The 19,790-nt window shown below is 35.2% G+C and overlaps 2 protein-coding genes across 2 annotated transcripts in view; one reads left to right on the forward strand and one right to left on the reverse strand.

The window, feature by feature from the left end:
* Window positions 1–2,725, forward strand: part of LOC102807552 (pre-mRNA-splicing factor SPF27-like) — a 28,826-nt gene extending 26,101 nt beyond the window's left edge. Inside the window, exons 6-8 of the mRNA XM_085490489.1 lie at window positions 1,399–1,441; window positions 2,080–2,117; window positions 2,324–2,725. Of these exons, the coding sequence (XP_085346615.1) occupies window positions 1,399–1,441; window positions 2,080–2,117; window positions 2,324–2,429 (187 nt within the window). The 3' untranslated portion in view covers window positions 2,430–2,725. The remainder of the gene's footprint in view (window positions 1–1,398; window positions 1,442–2,079; window positions 2,118–2,323) is intronic.
* A 4,500-nt stretch (window positions 2,726–7,225) lies between these two features.
* Window positions 7,226–19,666, reverse strand: LOC100313693 (opioid receptor sigma 1-like protein). Its single transcript, NM_001168148.1, has 4 exons — window positions 19,510–19,666; window positions 18,423–18,626; window positions 13,635–13,727; window positions 7,226–9,676 (listed from the first exon to the last, which is right to left on the reverse strand). The coding sequence occupies exons 1-4, from the start codon at window positions 19,649–19,651 to the stop codon at window positions 9,435–9,437; spliced, it is 681 nt and encodes a 226-aa protein (NP_001161620.1). The 5' UTR covers window positions 19,652–19,666; the 3' UTR covers window positions 7,226–9,434.
* Window positions 19,667–19,790: the final 124 nt, after the last annotated feature.

Raw genomic sequence — 19,790 nt, forward strand, 5'->3', positions numbered from 1 at the left:
TCACTGACCCCTGTAATAATTCCTACTTTCTCTGATCCATAGAAAACTTCTCACTGACCCCTGTAATAATTCCTACTTTGTATGATCCGTAGAAAACTTCTCACTGACCCCTGTAATAATTCCTACTTTCTCTGATCCGTAGAAAACTTCTCACTGACCCCTGTAATAATTCCCACTTTCTATGATTTGTAGAAAACTTCTCACTGACCCCTGTAATAATTCCTACTTTGTATGATTTGTAGAAAACTTCTCACTGACCCCTGTAATAATTCCTACTTTGTATGATTTGTAGAAAACTTCTCACTGACCCCTGTAATAATTCCTACTTTGTATGATCTGTAGAAAACTTCTCACTGACCCCTGTAATAATTCCTACTTTGTATGATCTGTAGAAAACTTCTCACTGACCCCTGTAATAATTCCTACTTTGTATGATTTGTAGAAAACTTCTCACTGACCCCTGTAATAATTCCTACTTTGTATGATCTGTAGAAAACTTCTCACTGACCCCTGTAATAATTCCTACTTTGTATGATTTGTAGAAAACTTCTCACTGACCCCTGTAATAATTCCTACTTTGTATGATCTGTAGAAAACTTCTCACTGACCCCTGTAATAATTCCTACTTTGTATGATCTGTAGAAAACTTCTCACTGACCCCTGTAATAATTCCCACTTTGTATGATCTGTAGAAAACTTCTCACTGACCCCTGTAATAATTCCTACTTTGTATGATTTGTAGAAAACTTCTCACTGACCCCTGTAATAATTCCCACTTTCTATGATTTGTAGAAAACTTCTCACTGACCCCTGTAATAATTCCTACTTTGTATGATCTGTAGAAAACTTCTCACTGACCCCTGTAATAATTCCTACTTTGTATGATTTGTAGAAAACTTCTCACTGACCCTGTAATAATTCCTACTTTGTATGATTTGTAGAAAACTTCTCACTGACCCCTGTAATAATTCCTACTTTGTATGATTTGTAGAAAACTTCTCACTGACCCCTGTAATAATTCCTACTTTGTATGATTTGTAGAAAACTTCTCACTGACCCCTGTAATAATTCCTACTTTGTATGATTTGTAGAAAACTTCTCACTGACCCCTGTAATAATTCCTTTATAATAGAGCAGTGTTCTCACCAGACATGAAACAATTTCTTCATAGTTTATTTTTTTGTCCCAGGTTTTTTACTCTCGAACAAATCGCCTGACAAAAATGTAAAAAAAATACAACTGACATTTTATAAATAAAATTCAAACATAATAAACACACTGTCTTCACTATAAAGGGAACAAAATTTCATTTCTGTCTGTTTTTAAATTGATGGGAATAATTCCACCCATATATTTAATTCCTCTGTGACATGTAGTTTGTATTCTTTCAATGAATAGAAAACGAATTCAAGAAATAAACTGGGAACGCAAAAGTAACCAGGTAGGCTGTCTTTACATTCATATTCGTTTTCCAAGCAATATTTTTTAGGCCAGATACCACTGTGATTGAATTTGTATGAACTGTAAATGTCTATTAGCTGCTGCAATACTTGAACATGTTATGAATTCCAATTTCATCTGAACAATTTGCATCTACAAATGTACATGAAAAAAATGCTTTGTTACCGGTAAACTTTTCTCAGTCACTGCCAGATGTTTCATGACGAATGCCCCCTCTAATTGGTTAGAATCTATATTTAAGAGGGAAGTCTGAATTGAGTAGCCAATAAGAGGGAAGTCTGAATTGAGTAGCCAATAAGAGGGAAGTCTGAATTGAGTAGCCAATAAGAGGGAAGTCTGAATTGAGTAGCCAATAAGAGGGAAGTCTGAATTGAGTAGCCAATAAGAGGGAAGTCTGAATTGAGTAGCCAATAAGAGGGAAGTCTGAATTGAGTAGCCAATAAGAGGGAAGTCTGAATTGAGTAGCCAATAAGAGGAAAGTCTGAATTGAGTAGCCAATAAGAGGGATGTCTGAATTGAGTAGCCAATAAGAAATATTTATTTGTCCAGTATCATAGGTGTTTTATACTGATCTTCCTTGATCAATTTCACCTTTTCTTTTCTTGTTTTTTCTGATAGACAAGAGCAGGCTCAAAAATTAAAGACCTGGAAAACAAGTAAGCCATTTTTTAGTTTTTACGTGTACTTCATATTTTAAATATTTTTTTAGCAATGAATGTTTTAGTTTGATCCACTGCCTTGCACTGAAAATGATTCATAAAAATATACTTACTGCAATGTGTGCATCTTTTACAGTTCTAAACAGCTCCACCTAGTGGCTGATTATTGGTTTCTAACATCTTTTGTTTTTATTTATGTATAGTTGGGTTGGACTGGTGACCAAGAACTATGAGATAGAAAGAGCCATACTAGACTTGGAAAGGGAAACTGAAACACTGCAACAAAAACAAAAACAAGGACAGCACTGACAGTTGCAAGCACTACTCAGTACAACAAAACTTTTCATCAGCTGTAATTTGATATCCTAACTACATCATGATGTTTATTGCAGTTTCATTATAAACCAGACCAGCTGTGCTGAACAGTACATAAAATTCAGTGTTCAGATTGTGTATTTAGAGGAGCACTATTCGTACGATTCTGAATTTTGCCGACATTAAAATCAGCAACATGAGTAGATGGAAAATCCTGAGTTGTATTTGTATCTTTTTAAAAACTTTGTACTGCTTTTCAAAATCTTCAACAAATCTTCACACAAAGCTCAGACTTTTTTTATTAATGTTTTGTATTGGAATCTTTTACCCACCCCCATCCCACCCCTACCTTTATTTAATTACGAGTCCATCGCATCAGCATTATTAAACTTGAACAAGTTTGGAGACACTACCACCAGGTACATCTCAACATCAAAATCATCGCTATCATCACAGAACAATAGTTGATTGTAGGTTCTTATTTTTTATGATTGAAGCATGTTTTCATCCTGTATCAAATCACAGTGATTTAATATTGCTATTTTTGAATAATAGGTTGGCAAGCAGATATATTACCGCGAGACACAGAACTGGCTTCACTTACAGTAGTAAACAATCATTATGAGTGGTTTTAATTGGTTCTGTGTTCATACGCATAGCTAATTAGTCAGTGTTGATATCGGCCGTCATGTTTCTTTAAAGCGCGGTGGTCATCATGTAATTAAACAATGTTTTTCACAAGCGTTGTATACGTCACTATGAGTCCCATATCGAACAGGACGCAACGCGACGACTGTCGCCCTTTAAAATACTTGCAATGAATGGAACTCCAGAGCGAGGCTGACATTTAGAGCGTACTTTTAAGGCGGTGTTATTGTTTACACCCGATAAAACTGTACAAGGTGTCGGTCAAGACTTGTCATTTTAGGGTGTCTTAAACTAAATCGTCGCGGCACTGGCTTATCTTGTTTAATACGGCCGGTTTAAATATAAAGCTGTGGTCTCCAAACCGGCATTTGGCACACGTGAACACAATACAAGTCGTGTTACACTTATCTAGAATGGAAAGCTTGTTATAGGTGAATACACATTGTTGCAAAATATAAGGTGTTTTTATGTAAATTTTCAAGGCAGTGTTATACTGAAATAAAAGAGAAATAACTTTGAAATAACTGGCATCCAGACGTTTATTACAGAATTTCATCTTTTACCGGGTATATAATATATATATCAATTCTGGTAGACAGGAAAAATGACGTTCAATGCAGTCAACACTGTAAATTGTGAAAGGCCTATCAGATTCCAAAACATTAATCTTGCCATTGAAACTGAAATTCGGGTCATTCTGATTAACCCTCTGTCAGAATGACGGTAGCTTTTCAGTGCACTATATACATTGTAAATAAAAAAAGATGCCTAAAATTAATTTAAAAATTATTTAATAAACCATATGTTTAACAATATAGTAAGTCACATGTGTAATAGCTCTTGCCAAAACCCTGAAATACTGTTATTATTGGTAATCTTGTCATGAAACCATTTTGACCATACAACAGTGAACAGATATTTAAAAACAATAAAACCACAATTGTTTGCACACAATGGCACATTAGGTACCCAAAACCATAGTGGCTGTCCTGCCAAAAATATCAATGTCACACAGTAAGTGGCTTTTAAGTCATGGGACTATTTTAATGCTGCATAATACATCAGACAGCTGTAAATAATTTTAATACATACTGAACATACCAATCAGTAATTATGACTTTTGTTATAGCGTCCACTGCTTTAAAAACGAATATGAAATAAAGAAACTGATCTCAACTATAGAGGGCCTCAATCACAATAGACAGTATGGTTTTGTTGTATGTATATGGTTTCATATGCAGGTATTTAGACAGGGGCAACAGCACAAACCCTAAAAATTGTATTAAATTGTGAAGCCTTGTCTATTTTGCTTTAAGTCTCAAATACAATTTCTATCAAAATCTAGCTAGTGAAATCTGGTAAAAAGCAACAGCTATCATCTGGTAAGAAAAAAAATCATCCACAAAAAATAGATATGTTTTCTGACATGTTTATGTCCGACTATATTACTATAAACAAAACTATAATATATCTTAAACTAACAGGGACTGCCATGCATTGCTTGTTTGTTTGTTTTTTTTACAATTTTCCAATGCCACAAATGATTAAATAGGCAAACGTGCAACTATAAACCTGCAAGCGAGTTCTGTGTTTAACATTGTAGTTAACGTATGTTGTATGTCATGTTCCAGCAAAACTTTCCATTGTACACACTGGAAACTGAGTAAATTAAATTTTGGATTCATATCAATAGCAAGACTTTTAATCCCATGTCATCAAGCAAAATTTTTAGATATGAAGAAATAATTTTAATGGGTAAAAAATGAAAATGTTACATTTAGTCATACCTACCTTATAGTTTTCTTGGTGGGATATGAGAAAATACTGAAAATTAAAACCAGGTTTTAATTTATTTTTTTTCTCTGATAAGTAAAATTGAATTCAGTGTTTCAATGTCAAATCAGTGCATTTAAAACACATAAAATATGCTCAAAATAGTAAAAGCCAGTCAAAAATAGTGATAGGAGTGTGGTTTTATAGATGTTTATTTGCGATGAACAAAATAACTTTAACAGCACCAAATGTATCAGAAATTACTAAAATATTATCAACAAAAAAAGACCAATACAAGAAGAGCTACCTATTGTATTGTGTTTTGATATATTGGGTTTAATTCTTGTCCACTCTGTGTCCCAGATGATATTCTAGTACAATATAATCATGTTATTACCGTAGTTCCTGTTTGAACGAAGGTCTCCTTCCATCTGTCCATCCAGAGTCGTATTTCAGAACCACGGAACCAAATCTGTTCATTCTTTGCATGTGCCTAGTACTTTATCTGAGACTTTTACACATTCAGTGGTTTACTAATTCAATCCAAGATGGCTGACTGGCAGCCATTTTGTTTTTTGAAAATGTAGTATCTTGTGCATGCTTTGTCAGTTTTTGTTCAAATTTGGTACATATATTGTACATTTTAGATTACATGTCCATGGCAATTTGTTTCACAATCAGATAAAAGATGGCCAACTGGTGGCCATCTTGCTTTTTGACCATACTACTATATCTCCAAGGCTTTTGGACCATTTTCAATCATATTTGGCACATACATCATAAATATATAAATACATGTTCATGTCAGTTTTTTCCATAATCAGATCAAATGGCAGATCTTTTTTTTTTTTAGGAAATTATGTTTTTTGGACAGCATTTGTCAGTTTTTGTTCAAATTTGATACAAACATTGTACATGTCCATGATTTGTTTTGTGTTTGAATCCAAAATGACCAAATGTATCATTAACATGTTTGTTTTTTCCTGATAATTAGTTTCACAATCATGGTTGTCTGCCTGCAATCTTGCCTTTTGACCATACTACTATATCTCTGTACATGAGCCCAGGGAAAGGAATCTCAGTTTAAGATACAAAATGCATGAATAGCAACCTGTACATCTAATTTCTGACAATATATTTCAATAGGTGATTTTCCGTACAATTGCGAGATCTCGCGAGATGCATGAAAGACGCGCGTCTAACGTCTGCCGCAAAAATCGAACGATTTGATTTTGAACGAGAATTTCTTTATTTCGTAGCTTACATTGACCGGCCGATCTTCGACAGAGGAATATTGCTTCCGAATACCCTTACTTAATTGAAATTGCCTATCATCAAATGTGGACAGCACATTATTAAGCATGGAAATGTCCCCGTAATACTTTCGCGTTTGTCGAATCCCACGCGATGTTTGACGCGACTACGATGCTATGACCTTTGTTTGTCCTGTTTTTTCGTTCGATTTCACACATAACGCGTGATTCTCACAGTGAACGGAAAATGGTCTATTTTGGGAGAGTAATTTAATATCTGTTGATACGTGACCAGTCGTTTATTCACTCTTAATTACTAACTTGTTTTTGGTTTGTAACTTTATTTTTGGCACAAATAACATTTTCGATAATTCCAACAGTCATTAACAATGACTTGTTTGACCAATAATTTAGACATAGATTCTTCATGTATTGCCCAAAACACTCCCCGGGCTGCCACTCAGGTACGTTGTTTATTTATAATTAATTACACCAAACTTTTTAATTTCGTGTAAAAAGAGAAACAGTTGCCATATTTGCACTATGGTAGCAATGCATATGTCTATGTCAATTGTGAAGGTACAGTTTAATTATTCAATTTTTTGTTTTTTTTATTCACTTCAATAACATTGAAAGAAAAATGCAAAGAACAGATTATTCAGTATTTGAAAATTGGCAGTCCCCAAAAATGAAAAACCTGGCAGTTCACAAGTATTGCATAGAATTAATTTTTTGGGACATTTCATCATTTAAAAAATAGATAAATGATTGCCCTCAGAGTGGCATTTAATACTGATCTGACTATTGCATTTGTCCTGAAATAATATAAATGCGTAATTTTAGTTTTTTGGTTTGATTCTTTGATTCATAAACATTTTAATTTCATTTGTGAAGAAGGGATGATTTTATGGCATAAATGTTTGATAGCTCATAACAGGAACCAGCGAATAAATTCTCACACAGAAACCAGTTGCTGACGCGACAACTCAAAACTCGTCTACTGTACACCCTATGGTTCGAAAGGTATTACCTAGATAAATAACATATCTTAATTAAAAATAGTTTATTATAGCTGATTTATCATTAATATTTCTGCTACATATAATGTACTCAACATTCACCTCAAATGCTATTTTAATACATAAAATACTATGCCAAATCAACAAATTCAATATTTTGAATTTAGTTAATAAGTTTATATATTCTCAACTAGAATGTTAATTAAAGCATATATTAAAATGTGTTATAAATATACCAGTATGTTAAACTAATCAATGTAGTATTTTTATCAATTCATGAAACTGAATCAGCAGGTGTGGCTGATCTATTTTCACATGTGCAGCCATATTGTGTCACTGTAACTACAAAGCATTACTAATGTAGCCCTGTTGCATAAGCCGTGTGCTGATTGGTCAAAGACATGTAGCCAATCAGCGCAACGCTTAAAAAGTGTAGCACTTAAATTAATTTCTTTCATTTTTCTCTGTGTACATACAGCCTTAGCTAATTCTGAAATGCTAATGCAGTACCTTAAAACTAGATTGAATCATCAGTCTATTTACGATTGAACTGAGCAAAATGGTGACAATTATTGGAACATTCTCGTTATAATATAAAAATGCCCACCACCACAAAAATATGTAACTTTTTGTATTTTGAATTCGCATTTTCTAATATGGTTGGATGCAGGTATCTCGTGCAATAGTGGCTAAATTACGACACACTGTAACTTATGGTGACAGATGTATAATTATCAGCGTTATTGCCATTGCATGACATCCCTTATATATATATATATATATGATGTAACCAAACTGTACAACATTGTCATATTCATTCTACTGCTCAGTTAAAGTGCTACACCAGGCGATGGAGGTTGTAATCTTCCGCCCGCCTGTTAGAATAATGCTACACAAACAACAAAGGTTGCATGTTTTTAATTAGTGAGTGGGCAGAACTTGGTTCCTATAGTAGTTAGACTGGAGTGTTGTTTGTGTAGCATTATCCTACTGGGCGGGCAGAACATTACAACCTCCAGCGCCCGGGATATTAAAGTACTATAGTCCTTGTAGACGTGTCAAAATCTATGTACACAAATAATTTATTTTACATGCATTGTATACGCCACTATCTCATATCGAACATGGCTTCGTACGATGACTGTAATACTTCAATTGCACCCTCTTGTGGGCATTCAAAGAAATGCCTGAAATACAAGTCATAATTACATTACTAGTATATCAAATTTCAATCCAGCCACTAAAGTGACCCAATATACCCCTAGAAGTGGATCCAAGCGTATTAAAACTTATGTCCTTGCGGTAGTCAGATATTCACCAAAAAATGTTGCCAGAAAGTACAAAAACAGTGAAAATTCTCAGAATTTGAATGGCATAATAAATATTTCAGTCTTGGACGGTATTCAATTGTCAAACCTTGGATCCACCTCTGTACACCTAAAGCATTGGTCACACTACACTGTATAGCACTGACGAACATCCAAGACATAACAACATTTTTTAATCAGTTCAGGCCAGTTCGCAAGCATTTCCTTACGGCTCTTTGTGCAGCCCCTGCGCTTTTTCTTGCGTGGTTATACATTTTCAAAATTTGGAAAGTACATCACCGAACAAAGTTGTCCATTAGATATATGGAAGCAATGCGCTGGTATGCGTTTTGTATGTTACATGGGTTACATGTATTCTTTATTCTGTACTTGTCCAGTTCAAAGAAAAGCACATGTTAATATTATTAATTCATGGCGGACCATCATTTTTATTAGTTAATACATGTTCCATGTCTGTTATCGACCGTTGAACATTATATGCATGTCCGGTGCGAGTACGGTCATGTATCAGATCCACTGGATAAGGACGGATGCTACTTGAAAACGTACATGTAGCTGAGTTCGTCAATGTTACTTTTAGACGATCTTACTATGAGAGCACTGAGCATCAGCCGAGGGTGTTTTTGCCACTGGGTAATGTTTGTTATACGTTGGGCATCCGCTATACGGTGCAGTGTGATTGCTAATTAAATATCTTTTCTTTTGATTCCATTATTGCACATTATAAATTATTTAGTTGAAGGAAATAAAAGATTACATATAGATTTAAAACTAAAAAACAAGATTATTCTTGTTTAAATTCAGCAAGATTAAAAGAAATAAGATCAACATATGAAATCATTAATCAAAATTTACAAATGATTGATCATCTACTATCAGTGTTAAAACAAAATTAGCATCTAAACCATGACTGGAAACTCAATTCCCACTTTCATTTCATCATTCTGACATGATGTTATCACGTGTTTTCCACTGTCATCACATCTCTTTGACATGATGATACCACTCATTCGCCACCAACATTGTTTCTTGAAGCAACGCTTTGCTGTAGATCCTCAGAGTATAAAATAAAGTCATGTAGTCAGTAGTTCCAAATAATGTGTCAGCTAATGCAAACCCCAGCGTAGATGGGATGAATCCTCGCCCGTATTCGATCATCCATGTGTCATGTGACCACTGCACAGCTGTAGCTTCTCCGAATACATGTACAATGGTATCACCTGAAATAAAAAATATGTTATGCCATGAAAAAAAGAAGTCCAGCTTCAGACTAAGTTGGTTATTGGGAACAACTGGGGGTGTGTTATTTTTGTCACGTTCGACTTCATAGTATGTGTTATACGTGTTGTGTCATCCTTAGATTTGCTAAATTTTCAAATTTCGGTGTGGTCATGGAGGTAATAAGAATAACCTATGTCTCGCGATGTATCGTGATAGTGGATTGGAATATGAATAGATCTCCTGTAATTTTGTGAGAACTAATGATAATCCTGTTGCTCAGCAACCTTTACTCAGTACGATAAAAACTGATAACCTAAACATACGTGGCACGCATTACTTCAAAAGAAAACGCAGCACTGCCAGTCTGTTGTTTTAGTAGTCTGAGGTCCAGCATATATTTTGTTGGTAGCTACTTAATCTAACAGGAATAGTTTGGCTTTTCGCAAATGCATTGCAGCTTTTGATTTTAGCAGAAAAAAACAAACATTAGGTCAGGGGGACTGTCAACAATCTAATTATAGATTTACAACTCTTGACTTGATGCAAAATTCCATTCTTGTATACACATCATGAATGACTCCTTTCACTATCAAAATTACAGTTGAAACTTCTGCAGACATTGACCATAGGTCACCCTGAAAGCTACCGAACACTTAATGATATGCAGAAATAAACAAGAAACGACCATGCAAGAACCTCCTCAAGGATCATTATGCACAAGTCAGTAGAGTGACCTTTTTTAAAACCGATTTGATTGTTCATAGTCTTAGCATATATATAATACCATTTAAGCATAATATTCTATGTTAACTTTAGACATCACGATTGGATGAAAATTATTTCCCCTTGTTATTTTACCATTTTTGTCTTGGCTATAGGAACTATGACAAATTACGACGCCATCTCATGAGGGACAATACTATGCATTAGAATTGATGACATGGACAAGTGTGTGCAAATGATGAGATTAAAATGCTTAAGGTTCTCAGCACAGTGGCCACCAAACGGCCATTTTGAAAATTTTCTGAAAAACAAAATTATGTGCATGAAGGTACCAGGGGTTTTTCTAGAAAATTCTAAGTTAAAATGGAGCATTCTATGGCTTCCTAGTGGCCAAAATTACTATCAGACAGGTCACAGTTGAAGACTGTGGCCACATGTGATCCCTGGTCAATCAGAATTGTAAGGTTGCCAGAGGATCTGCTCCCCAGTAGCAACCGTACGTACTTCTCGGCCGGTCCCTCTTCGATTTTCTGATCTCTATTTCTCAACTGAGCAGCATGTCTAAGCGAGAGCTATAAACTCGTCGTCTGTACGCCATAAACTCGCAGCGATCAACTGTGTCAAGAAAAGGTGAAACCAAGTCAAGGGTTGCACGTGATCTAGCAGTCGGTGGGTCCACTATTCGTGGGTTGGTAAAAAATGAAGAAAAGCTGAGGAAATTTGTTTTCGAAGTTGACCAAGAGACGGGACTGAAAAGAAAACGTGCGAAATTATCCGCTAACAATGACATTGATAAAGCTGTTTACATATTATTTCTTCAAGAACGGTCTGCCGTAAATCTACTCTCTGGTCCCATCACCTAATGCAAAGCATGCAGCCTCGCCAAGCAACTCGGACATGACGACTTTGAATTTGAGGCCAGTTCAGGCTGGTTCTGGAAATGGCAAAAAAGACATGCTATACACGAAGTCTCAATCCAAGGCGAAGTTCGATCTGCGGACATGGACGCTGTCAGAACTTGTCCCGAAAACTGAGAGAAATTATCTATGAAGGTGGTTATTCTGACGAACAAGTTTATAATTGCGATAAAACTGGTTTATTTTGGAAGATGTTACCGTTGAAGTCGCAAGCAACAGCAAACGACCCACATAATATCAGACACATACAAACTAAACAATGCATCACTGCAATGTTTACAACAAACAATCATGATCGATTCTTATTCGAATACTGCCTGATACAACATACAAATTGTAAATATGTTTCTAACCTTTCAATTAACTTGTGTATTTATTAATCATGATCGTACCATGGGTGTATATGTGCTTTTTATATGTTTTCAATGCACGACTCCCCCCTTTCACAAGGCCCCTCGGTAAGTCGCGACCCTCAATAAAATGCAGTTTTTGCTTGGATCCCAACACCTGCAAATTAGCGAGGGGCCACTGTAACAATATATTCCTTTATTCTTATGTTTAAAGGGCGTCCTGTTCGATATAGGACTCATAGCGACGTATACAACGCATGTAAAATACATTGTTTATTTACATGAAAATCGAACACGCGCTGCGCGACGACCACAGCGCTTTAATACATCACCTGCTGACATTGACCAATTTTTAGCTCCGCTGTCGACTTTGTCGAGCGGAGCTTATTATATGAGTGATTGTCCGTCGTCGTCCGTCGTCGTCGTTCGTCCGTCGTCGTCCGTGTCAATGTTTTACTTTTTCGACTTCTTCTTGAAAACTACAAGCCTAAATGCTTTGATACTTGGTGTATATGTACCTTGGGTAGACCTCTCTTAGGTTTGTTCATTTCATGTTGATATCTTTAATTCTCTAATTTTGGTGAATATTTTTGTCATTTTTGGTAAAAACTGATATTTTCGACTTCTTGTTAAAAACCGCAAGTGCAATTGCTTTGATATTACATCTATAGGTACTACATGTGGACCTCTCTCAGATTTGTTAATTTTGTAATGATATCTTTAATTCTTTAATTTTGGTGAATATTTTTGTCATTTTTGGTAAAAACTGATATTTTCGACTTCTTGTTAAAAACCGCAAGTCCAATTGCTTTGATACTACATATATAGGTACTACATGTGGACCTCTCTCAGATTTGTTCATTTCGTGATGATATCTTCAATTCTCTAATTTTGGTGAATATTTTTGTCATTTTTGGTAAAAACTGATATTTTCGACTTCTTGTTAAAAACCGCAAGTGCAATTGCTTTGATAGTACATATATAGGTACTACATGTGGACCTCTCTCAGATTTGTTCATTTTGTAATGATATCTTTAATTCTCTAATTTTGGTGAATATTTTTGTCATTTTTGGTAAAAACTGATATTTTCGACTTCTTGTTAAAAACCGCAAGTGCAATTGCTTTGATATTACATATATAGGTACTACATGTGGACCTCTCTCAGATTTGTTCATTTTGTAATGATATCTTTAATTCTCTAATTTTGGTGAATATTTTTGTCATTTTTGGTAAAAACTGATATTTTCGACTTCTTGTTAAAAACCGCAAGTGCAAATGCTTTGATATTACATATATAGGTACTACATGTGGACCTCTCTCAGATTTGTTTATTTCGTGATGATATCTTCAATTCTCTAATTTTGGTGAATATTTTTGTCATTTTTGGTAAAAAGTGATATTTTTGACTTCTTGTTAAAAACCGCAAGTCCGATTGCTTTGATATTACATATATAGGTACTACATGTGGACCTCTCTCAGATTTGTTCATTTTGTGATATCTTCAATTCTCTAATTTTGGTGAATATTTTTGTCATTTTTGGTAAAAAGTGATACATGTATTTTCGACTTCTTGTTGAAAACTGTAAGTCCGATTGCTTTGATATTACATATATAGGTACTACATGTGGACCTCTCTCAGATTTGTTCGTTTTGTGATGATATCTTCAATTCTCTAATTAATTTATTTTGGTAGTATTTTTGTAATTTTTGGTAGAAAGTGATATTTTCGACTTCTTGTTAAAAACTGTAAGTCCGATTGCTTTGATACTATTCATATTGTTCATTTTCTAATGATGTCTTCAGTTCTTTAATTGAAATGTGCATTGCTAACAGCGGAGCTATCTCAGCCGATAGGCTGCTTGTTTAGCTATCCGTAGAAACAGGAAATGTGATAACAAAATTGCATTATGGGTAACTATTCCAGACCACACTTGGGTTGTGTTGCTTTGTTTACAGTCATACTTACCAGGTTTAAAGACTTCACTTTTTAATTCCCCTTCCTTCCATTGTCTAAAGCTGCCAGTTAGGATAGTATCCGATATATTAGCCCAATATCTCCCTTTGTTAAAGAAGAAATATAGATTTGAAATGGGTTATTGAAACAAGGCATAGAAAGCAGGAGAATACAAACAAATCAATATTTCATACACACTATGCATGCTGGGAATTTTTTCATTTCAATCCCTGGTATATACGGAATGAATGTATCTATTATATTTATTTTTCAAATTTTAGCTTTGTTTTATTTTAGATTGCACCAATTCTTCTTCAACAGTGCAATTTTGGTAATAATATGGGATGGTGATACAATAATATACAGTTTCCATGGAAATGATTTCATTCTTGTTAGCTCGAAATGGGTTAAAGAGCGATAGTCGTCGCGCCACACATGAGCGAGATATATAGGTCCCATCATGGAAGGTATTAACGGAAGGAGCCACGACGCTATTGTTTTAGCTTTGCCCCATGATCGTTTGTCAATGTTTGTTCACAAACATTGGTTTTGTTAGCTCTTAACAACTTCGTACAATGGGTTGCGCTAGTCTCGAGCATTCGTTGATATTCGGAGCATGTTCGGAAGTGATAGACGAACCTCGCATGTAAAATGCTGAAAATGGCGTCCAGTTTGAATGCTGTTGTTTCCGGAGATCTTAGCGAACTTTAATGAAAAATTAGCAGACATAACATTGATTGGAGAAGAACTGATGAACTATCGTGAATCTTTTTGTATTTGTAACGGTGATGAGACTTAATCAATGATTGCCTGTGATAATAACGACTGCATTATTCAATGGAACCATTGTCATTGCGTGGGTTTGACGCCCGAAACTATTGAAATTTTCGACCACCGGGCATCGACGAACACCACCAGAAAAGATAGGATCAAAAGAAGGGCATGCCTAGACACTTTCTCTGTGATAATATTTTATAGGAGTCCTTAGGAATTTTTGTTGTAGACACTCAAAATCTTGTTAGGGGCCCAAGCCTGTAGGGCGTGGCCCCTATTCTTATTGTTCGGTTTTTTCTTCTTTAAACTTCTTCTTCATCTTCTTCTTTCTTCCGTAACTTTTTTCGTCAAGCCGTTTGAGAAAACTGCTGAACAGAATGGTCTGATAATGCTCTATACTGATAGTCCATAATGTGAACTGGTGCAACATGCTTTCAGAATTTCGATTGGACAATTAGTTTGACAGCCATATTGGATTGAAATAAAACCGGAAGTGGCTGTTTGATCACTTTCTGAGGGTCTAGGCGTCTAGATTTTTTTATGGTATATAGTACAACTCATGTGTAATAAATATCAGCAATAAAAACTTTAGCGGTCATGTGACTTTTCCCGCCATTTTGTTTTTCCTAAAAACGGCAAAAAACACTTGAAAATCTTCTTCTTCAGAACCACCAAGCAGAATGCTCTCATATGTAGTATTTAGCTTCTATATATGAATCCCATTTATGTTTGAAAAAATGTTTACGATTTGTCACGTGGTTTGGCCACCATTTTGGATTTCTTCTAAACAGGAAGTAGTTTTTTACTCTGGCAATACTTGAGGGAATATTTTCAATTTTGCTTCATGGCATCTGTGTATCAAGCCCTTTCAGAAACCTAAAAAAAATTTCAGATCAGTCACATGGTTTGGCCGCCATTTTGGATTTAAAGCAAAATTGACCAAAAGTTTGGGTATTTGTTTCTCAGAGACGATTCAACCAAACTACTAGATGTTTTTATATTTACCATGCCTGGCCTTAGCTGCATACGAGAAAAATAATATTATTTTGATCAGTCACGTGGTTTGGCCGCCATCTTGGATTTTGTGAAAATAGAAATTATGCAACTACATGTTTTGTATTAGTCTGATTTCTTTCAAATTTTGTATGTGCATTTGTGTCATCAGATGCATCATTTTGCCCCAATAGCACACTGTTAGGCCACGTGGCTGGGCACCCATGGGGTGGGGGCTTCTAACCTCATTAATATGCATAACTGTTATAACTCAAGCACTGTTGTAGTTAGGATGATGAATCCTGTGTTATTATGACAACCTTGAACAAGAGATTCGATTAAAATAACAACTGACCATATATGGTCATGTGAGCTCATTAATATGCATAACTGTCATATCTCAAACACTGTTGCAGTTAGGAAGTGGAATCCTGTGTTATTATGACAACATTGAACAAAAGATTTGATTAAAATAACAGATGACCATATATAGTCACGTGAGCTCATTAATATGCGTAATCGTTATATCTCAAACACTGTTGCAGTTAGGAAGATGAATCCTGTGTCATTATGACAACAGTGAACAAGAGATTTGATTAAAATAACAGATAACCATATATGGTCATGTGAACTCATTAATATGCATAACCATTATATCTTAAACACTGTCGCAGTTAGGAAGATAAATCCTGTGTCATTATGACAACAGTGAACAAGAGATTTGATTAAAAATAACAGATGACCATATATGGTCATGTGAACTCATTAATATGCAAAGCAGTCATATCTAAAACACTGTCGCAGAGCAGGACATGTAACAAGTGTCATTATGAAGACATTGAATGAAAGATGTAACTGACATTAGAAATGGCTATATATGATTATGTAATCTCATGGCTCATTATATATCCTGAAAACCATATTTCGATAACCAAACCAGGTAAATACATGGTACCAACTTCATTTTGACCTCATGTTACTGATAATTCAAGCTACCTGATTGTCTAACATGTGACCACATTAATTATGAAACAGAATCTTGTCAGCTTGGGCCCCGGTGACGCCGCTTGCGGCTTTAATTCTTGTTACAGTTGCTAATAACTAAAACATGTGAAATCTGTGAAGTCAAACGTTAATCTGTTGAATTTCCGGTTGTGAAATACGTATTTTGACCTTTCACACCTAAACCAACCGAGTCCGCATGTATGATGACCGTAGTTTCATGATGCGCATATATTTTATGGTCACATTTAAAAATCGGCGAGGTTGTATCATATTCCGCTAACTCGTTACTTGTGTAAACAATCGCAAACTATCATCGACATCAAAGATGAGCTAGACAATGTCCTAATCAGGATTAACTTGGGTTGAAACAAAAGAAAATAAGCCTGTTAATAAGCTTAACTGGCCACTTGAGTGGTGTCGTGGCTCCTTCCGTTAGTACCTTCCATGGTCCCATATAAACTAAGAAGACGACATTGGCTGTTGCGCAGATCAACGCGTACAAACTGAGACGTAACCAAGCTTTAATTAGGTATTTTTTAGGTGATTGGAAGGTATCAAAGGAGTCACCGGCGGTCATTATTGCCAGTCATGCCCAGGTCAAACCCCATACTTGTGGTTTCCATTATTAGAAGAGCGCATTGGATTGTGGGAAAATCAATGTTTATCAACACAAATGTCACACATGCGCTTCGCGACGACTACCGCGCTTTAACATACTGAGGGACCATGCTGTTTTGCGTGCATGCTCATAATTATCAAGTAAGTTTATAATATATCACTACGGTATATATATAATATATCACTACGGTATATATATAATATATCACTGCATTTATACATGCCTCAAACACAACACCAATGATGCAGCGATATGACCATCAAAACATTAATAAACTACCAACATTTTAGTAATGAAATGATAAAATTAGAAACTGAATAGAATGTATTCAAATAAAACATGTGAAAGGTGAGCCAAACTTAGGGAAATAATATACCAGCAAAATATACCAGAATAATTATGTTAAATATAGCATGTTGTGATATTTTACCAATATTCCATAAACAGAATCAGAAGACTTTGAATTTAAATTTTAATCAGTAATTCTACGATAATGGTTTAAATTGACTGCTTACGAGATTTGTCTCAAATCATACCTAATTAATCCATGGAATGTAATACAATTTGAGAAGTGAGATTCATTTAAATACATCGTGTAAACTTGTAAACATGTACATATACAGAAACAAGAAATAAATTGCACCTATTTTTCTAAAAGAAAAACTATCAATATAGAAATACAAAAATTGTTTTTGAACCTGAGATGTTCAGGAATAAGCACTTTTTTTCTGACATTTTTACAATATTTTTGGTGAAACCAGAAAATTAAGTTGTGAAGAGGCCCTTTGAACTGTTGTGCATACTGACTGGAAATAATTATTTTATTTGGCCTAGCCAACATAAAGTAATAAACTGTTATGGATTAAAGCCAGGGTGTTAGCCTAGCCTAGCCACCAGTCCATCCACCAAAGAAACTGGCAACTTTTATTTTGAACTGGCAACTTTTTCCCATTATTTTTGTTTTTTTCCTATTCTTCTTTGATAATTTTACCAAAATATATCGAAAACCTTCTACATTTTCATGAAGTTGAACTGTTTTGGATTGGCAGTTGCAAAAATCCTGGCTAATAGCCTGATTAAAGCACAGTCCCTCTATCCCTGTGATGACTGTTAATTATTTAAGTTGCTGTGCAACATGCATGTAGTGGCAAAAATGACGTGTGAAATTTGTGCATCCTAGTTACAGAAACATAGCCCACATACAAAATTTAGTCAAAAAGTCAAAACAAAGTACATTAGGATTATACTTGTTTAGAAGACTTAATGTTTTTTTTGAAAATCATTAAAAATGAAAAAAATGAAAAAAAATCCCTGAAATTATTTGTATTATTAATATCTTGATCAATAATAACAGTTATCAAATTATAAATGTTTCTTCATGGTTGTAATAAAGAAATATCTGTTCTTACCTGAGTGTCCAACTGTGTCTACTGCAGTACCAAAGAATAACACATATTCAGTGAGTGATGCATGAAGTAAGCACATGGAGCCCATCCATCCACCAGCATTCACAAATATCCACTGCATGTCATCATCTTGTAAAAAATGTTCTGATCCATATTTATCTCTCAAGACTGGGGTAATTTTAGCGAAGGCTTCTTCATGTGGTAAACCTGTTGGCAGGATAAATGTTATAAGTGTAACTTTGGAAAGAGTTCCTTTTGTACTCCCCATCCCCATCCCTAACTCTAACCCTACCCTCCAGCACTCCCCATTTAATTGTACATGCCCCTCCTAAGAACATCTATAGTTATCTAGAGGGGGCATATACAAATGAATTGGGTAACTGGGAGTATGTTTAGGGTTAGGGTTAGGGATGGGGGGTACAAAAGGAAATCTTTCCGGATATTTTCCCAGGAAAATGCCAGTGCCTTCACTTAATTCTTAGCTAAGATTTCCTTCCCATGATAATGATTGTGTGAAGTTATTTTCCATTCCCTGTATAAAATGTGCAAGATTGTTTTTTATAAAGTTTTGTCAATATGTGAAGTTTTCATGATTTATGGCTGTGAAGATTTCATTTTCGAAATTTACCCCCCGCCCAGAGTGTATAATGGTCAACCCCTTAGTTCTTTCCAGTCTGTAATACTTGCATTAACTTTTGGTATACATGACCACTCAAAAAATTTGGAAAAACATATTTCAACTGTAATACAGGTGAACTTAAACAGTGTACACATAAGCACAGACAAATTAAATTGTTTTTGTATTGTTCCCCTTTTCCTTATCATTCAATGAATCATGGTCCAACACAGAACAGCTGACTCCACAAACAGCCACGCCCATTGACATATGTCTGGCATAGCGGCAAGCTGGGTTCGACATTCACATTCTCGGCGTCGAAGATAATGTTTTGGTAGAAGAAATAGTCGTTGCACACAGTCGATTAAGGGTCAGAAGAACGACCGTGCGATTATAATAATCAATTCCAACTGCGGCCTCGGTAAGTGATCATTTCATATAAATAACTTGCTTCAAAATGTTGCGACGACTTACCAACATATTTCTCAGCAATTTTCGCGATACTTGCATCGTCGAATAAATACGTCTTTGTTTCTAACCAGAACTGTATCGCGAAAGTAGCTATTGCTATAACTATTGCCCATTTCAAAAGTCGAACTAAACATGAACAAACCATTGTACTCACTTTGTATTCAATTGGTCTGAGCATGCGTGGTGAATAAGCGTTTACACAACCTTAAGCTCTTTGTAATGAGCCAATTCATTGGTCTAAAAGTTATTTGGTCGTATTTTTAGCGAATCAGAAATGATGTAAT

Source organism: Saccoglossus kowalevskii, chromosome 15 (assembly GCF_978046115.1).
Source record: "Saccoglossus kowalevskii chromosome 15, keSacKowa6.1, whole genome shotgun sequence".
Taxonomy (NCBI): domain Eukaryota; kingdom Metazoa; phylum Hemichordata; class Enteropneusta; family Harrimaniidae; genus Saccoglossus; species Saccoglossus kowalevskii.